Source organism: Mesitornis unicolor, unplaced genomic scaffold, assembly GCF_000695765.1.
Source record: "Mesitornis unicolor isolate BGI_N332 unplaced genomic scaffold, ASM69576v1 scaffold26002, whole genome shotgun sequence".
Taxonomy (NCBI): domain Eukaryota; kingdom Metazoa; phylum Chordata; class Aves; order Mesitornithiformes; family Mesitornithidae; genus Mesitornis; species Mesitornis unicolor.
In genome coordinates, this window is record NW_010171618.1 from 6,718 (window position 1) to 12,161 (window position 5,444).

Consider the following 5,444-nt stretch of genomic DNA (forward strand, 5'->3'; position numbering starts at 1 on the left):
GCTGCGCATTTATCACTGTCACTTCACTCTGCTGAAACACAGAATGTGATCTCTGTAGGATGAGGTGGAGATATCCTCATCCCCCTAAAAGCCGAGGCTGTTAAATGTCTCTGTACGGTTACTTCCAGCCAAGCAGGGATGCAGTTTTGCTGTTACAGGGAAGCAAATGTAACACAAGCAGCTCATCCTGGCTCAAAACCAACCAACACTGCGAATTCAGAACCAGCTGACGGTTTCACACAGCTCCAGGTTGTGTTTCTGCTGTCTCAGAGGTGGTTTTGCCTTTCATCGCTCACATGTAAACGTTCCCTTGCTCTGAGGTCTCTCTCTCTGCTGTTTGCTGTGCAACACCCACGAGGTACCACTGCAGGTACAGGTTCGATAGCATGCCACCTTATCACAGCAATATTTGGACAGAGGGATGGTGAACATACATTAGTTACTGAGCAGTAAAAATACACCTTTTGTGTCCCTAAAGCCCTGGACCTTGCTAGGCCAGACATCAGTGGAAAAAACTCTGTCTAGGCGAATAAATACAGAAAGCACCACCATGGGATAGTTGTCCTTGCTGGTGTCCTTGCCTGGATACCTGGAGCTCTCCAGCATTTTCCAGACCCGTCACAGAACTGCTGGGGTACTCTAGCTCCTTCTGATGTAATATGAGGTCTTGTAGCTTTTGAATTTAAACTTTTGATTGTATTTTTCCTTCATATTTGAAGTTTCAATCCTGTCACTTAGCACCGTGGATGCGGGACGTGTCTGTCTGTAAAATTGTCGCTGTCACAGTCACTTGCGATGCCTTCATCTTCTGCCACCTGTGATGGCTGAAGGGCAATGAGCAGCTGGGTGCTGGGATCCTCACCGAGCTGTGGTGTCTCACCCGTGTGGACACGCAGATCGACCGTTGCTTTTGGGTAATACTTGGTGAGATGATGAGCATTCCTATGCAGGCAGTGCTCATCGGCTGGGTGTTTGGCACAAATCCCATCCATGGGTGTTTGAAAAGGGGTCATTTCCAGGCACCCGTCGCTGTCTCTGTCCTGCTGTCCATGTTCCCTGGGAGCTGGGAATCTCACATCCGTGAGGGATATTCTTCCCAAAGAGGAACTGCGAGAGAGGGACGCCTTCCCCCTTCCTTGGGATCCTGAGGTGTCCACCTCATGTTTTCTTATTGGAAAGAATGAGAAACCTGAGGTACTTAGGTCAAGGACAGATTCACTGTCCACAGAGAGACCTCCAGATCCGGAGTCCGAGCTGGTTTCCCCCTGAGCTGCTCTGGGTGGTTGAGAGTTGAGACATCTCTTTGGAAACCGAATCACTTCAGTGTATGGGATGAAAATACTCCTGTCTTCTTCCTCATCCTCCTCTTCTGATGATGATGATGATGATGATAGGAAAGAAGCCATCCATGGTAGGTTGTTTCTTGCTAAAGTTTTGTTTGTCTTCCTTTGGGACTTTGGCTTCTCTGTGCAGATAAGGTAGTCCCTGAAAAATTCATTTTCGCTGGGTTCACAGTGAAAGGCCGATCCAGCAGCTTTTAAATGAGATAAATCCTGCCAGGGAAAAGAAACAAGACATACAGATCAGTGAATTAGTGATGCTTTTTATCGAAAGGTTGGGATATAGGACATGCCAGAGTGAAAGCTCACTTATTACAGCACTTCTGAATGCAAAACTGAGTATGCAGAGCCCATGAGTCCCCCAGTCCTCCCCAGCTACCCTCTGAAAATGAGCAAGACTTGGAGTCAGGAGGGCACCCCAGCATTTGGGCCATACCAAGGCGCGAGGCATCTTCTGCCGCTTAGCGTCTTGTTTCAGGAAGCAGAAGATGGAGGCGCTTGTCAGAAAGACGGGGAGGACGACGAGGGGGATCGTGGCAGAAAATGGGAACTTCCACTCCACTGCTGAAAGAGAGAAAGACAAAACTAATCTCCTGCTGGTGGTGTATTTTATACTAAGAATGGGCTTTTATGCTCAGCTTTTCTTTCAGAAATCTCAGAAAACGTTAGGCTCAAGATCCTGATTTTACAAATGCAGAGGAATGATAACAGACTTGTGTAGGATCAGACTCTAAGTCAGAGTCACAGATAGAAATGAACATTGATACCAGCCAGTGCCTTACTTGGAGCAGGTAAAAATGAGGCTTTACTCACATATTTTTCAGGATAAATTTGAATATTCCCTGATTTTCATTGTCCAAGTACAATATTTCAGGATTTGCAGAAAATATTTCAGGGTAGGATGTTTCTAATGAACATGTTTCTGCAGAAAGCAGGAAACTTTCACTAGAAAAGTGAAATCCAACCAGTCCATTTCACAGAAAGCCTGCTTTTTTTGTTGAAAAGCTCATTTTGGTGGAAACCTTTGACTTGCCCTCAGCCTGTTTGATGTCTCACCACATCCCTTGGTCGGCAGAGCCGTACCTGGGTGGTGTAGCAGCACGCACACTGGTGGAGAGAACTTGCTGTACTTGAAGTCAACGCTTTGGAAGGAAGATCTGGCACTTAAGCAGTAGTTGCCTCTGAGTGCAGTGGTGTCGATAACCACTGTGTTCTTCCTAAAGTTTCTTTCGTATTGTTTCTGTTTAGAAACACAAAGATCAGAGGGTTGGAGAGGTGAATCCTTCATTATTTGGGTGATGTTTCTCTACCTTTTTAGCCCATCGTTCTCTTTATTGTGCTGTTTGGCTCCAGTGGTTGGGAGGTGCATGGGGAGGCACCCCATGTCTTACATCTCTCCTAGGGCTTACGGATCCTAGGGTGGGATTTCCAGCTGGTGCTGTGTCTGTGCTGCCATGGCACGGCCTTACCGGTACCTGAACTACCTGTCTTAAACCTCACATACTGCCCTGTTATACAGTGTAGCCTCCTCATCACATCTTCTTGATAAAAATAGGAATAGAATAGGAAAGGGAACTACCAATAAAATAAGGATGCACACACAAAAACACATCTCTGGCTTTGATTTACTCTGATTTGGCCATTTCGTTTTCACCACCCTGAATCCAGTCCCTCCTTGCCCAGAAATGTGAAGCTCTTTCAGTTCGAGCTGGGCATGGTTCCTCTGGTTCATCCAAGAAGTGCCATTGTACTGACCTTGTCTGCTGATCCAGCTTCCCAAAAGTTCAAGTCATACATCCAGGAGAATCTCTCCATACAGCTGGGCAAAGGGAAGGAGGCATTCACATGGACTGAATTCTCCTCTTCCTTCACGTTTAGCACTGGGGGAGCCAGCTCCACTGCAATTGAGTGACCAGACATAAGAACGGTGCTTGTTTGTGCCTTACCTCCACAGAAGTATTGCTTTTCTGTGACTGATCTGCTCTTCTGTTAGCTTGTGACAGGAAGAAGGAAGAAGAAAGCACAGGAACAGCTCTTTTTATCTAACCTACCCCCCGGTGTGTGGAAAGCTTGAAGCCAGTTTGTTCACCTGAAGCACTGATGAACACAACTGTTGTTGGGCTGTGCTTCCACCCAGGCTGTACCCAGCAGACACTCACCATCCAAATGGTATTCCTTGAATTGTGATTCTACCCACGGCGACTGCAGTCGTCCAGAAACAGCTTTTACTCGAGCCCGGACTTTAACAAAGATGTTTGGGAACACACAAGTCAGATTGCAGGAGGTTCTGTGAATATTTTTGCAATGTTGAACCTTTATCCATTTGTCCTTGCGTTCTTGGCTAAAAGAAGAAACAAGCATGCCATGATGTTAAACGTGCTGTTCTGTTATCATTTATAGGGCAAGAGAAGGAAGTGTTTTGGTACCAAATCCTGTTCACAGTTTGGAGCGCTTTCCAGATGGATAAGGATTGGTTTTGGTGAGAGGATGCAGCCAGGTCATTGACCGTAATTACATTTGATTTTGATGATTAATGCACACACAGAGGTTTGCCCTGTGCCAGACCTTCAGTCAGACGTCCCTTGTGAGCGCTTACCTTTCGTACCTCACCGTGTACGTCACATCTGGTGGAGAGCCTTCTCCTGGAGCCCACGTCAGGATCATGTCAAAATCCTTTGACAGCAGCGTGACGTTTTGAGGAGGGGGAAGATGAACGTGACCTGGGAAAGGGAAAATGGTGCGAATTATTAAATATATCTTTGGGGATAGGGGATATCACCTGGTTTTGACCGAGGTGGTTTCAAAATTTGGGGCATAGCAGCATGGTTCATTTGAGACTGGAAGTTGGTTATTGTAGCAGGCATGTCTGTGATCGAGTCGTGTTTTCCTCTTCTCTTATAAAGCATCTTCATCTCAACAGCTTTTTTCTGTCATTCTGAGTGGCTTCCCCTGTGGTCTTACTGGGTTTCCCTGTGACCTGGTTTACCCTCCACAGACTCCAGCCTCACTCCCCTGCGCTCCCAGCTCCCAGCCCCTGGACAAGGCAGACGCAGGGACTCTCACTGCCCATTCAACCCCAATTCTTCCAAGGCAAATCCTCCCACGTACGCAGCGAGATGCAGCGTGCAGGCTTCCCACTTCTACTTTTCTATACTTACCATTTCTGGTAGGTAAATACTTACATCGCTAGCCTGCAACAAGACACAATCTATAGACAGATTTGAAATTGCCATTTCTTTACAGTGGCATATTTCACTTGATGTGAATCATTCCCATTTAAGCTGTCTTCCCTTCTACAAGCAAAGCCATGTAGGTAGTGAAATGAAAAGTAATGAGAACTGTACCTCTGATCTGCTGCAGGAAGCACAGTGCCATCAGGACTCTCCAGGTACACATGCCGAAGCAGAGTTTTTCCACGTGTGATATTATTTCTTGTCTTGCTACCTTTCCATCATGCTGTTTTCTTGTGTAAAGTTGTTTGAATTACGGAGGACCGTGCAGTTAATGAACCGCACGCACGCCCACAGCCTCACTTCCTGGTCCGCCCCAAATCCAGCCCTGCATCTCGAACTGGGAAAGGAGCAGATGTGAGAGTGCTTTTGATGAAAGCCAAAACGGTGTAAAGATGGCAGAGCTGCGCCCTCCAGCGTAACACAGTCTGGTCTCTGTCACAGGCTGCGTGCAAAGGGGCACAGTAAAACAGTGCGAGCCTTATCTTGAGAGACACCTCATTAACCATTGACCTTCAGAATTTACCTGTGCAGCTGTGAAATATTAATAGAAACCTGCACGAGATACCCGATAATAACCCAGCAACAATAAAAACCAGTAATCCATCAGCAGTATGTGATACTATGATAGTCTCGTGTTTACAAGAGACCAAGGGTTTTCTCTTAATTTATGTTACCAGGCTAAGAATATTTTTCAGCAGTTTGGGAATTACCTCCCTTTACAGATGGGGGAAGTAAATTGCAGAAATGGGACAAGGATCTGCCCCATACACAGTGAGGGGGAATAACAGGACATGGATCCTTCTGCTAAATCCTGTGGTTTTATTGAATGTCAGTGCTGCAATTTCACAGAATCACAGAATCCCAGACTGTT

At 46.4% G+C, this 5,444-nt stretch overlaps 1 protein-coding gene across 1 annotated transcript; it reads right to left on the bottom strand.

Annotated features, from left to right (window-relative positions):
• Positions 1–639: 639 nt before the first annotated feature.
• On the bottom strand, positions 640–4,736 carry IFNLR1 (interferon, lambda receptor 1). Its single transcript, XM_010180090.1, is given in 8 exon segments — positions 640–761; positions 764–1,553; positions 1,777–1,901; positions 2,424–2,580; positions 3,096–3,238; positions 3,500–3,681; positions 3,937–4,060; positions 4,685–4,736. Coding segments are annotated over 8 exon segments (1,695 nt in total).
• Between the last annotated feature and the right edge of the window lie 708 nt (positions 4,737–5,444).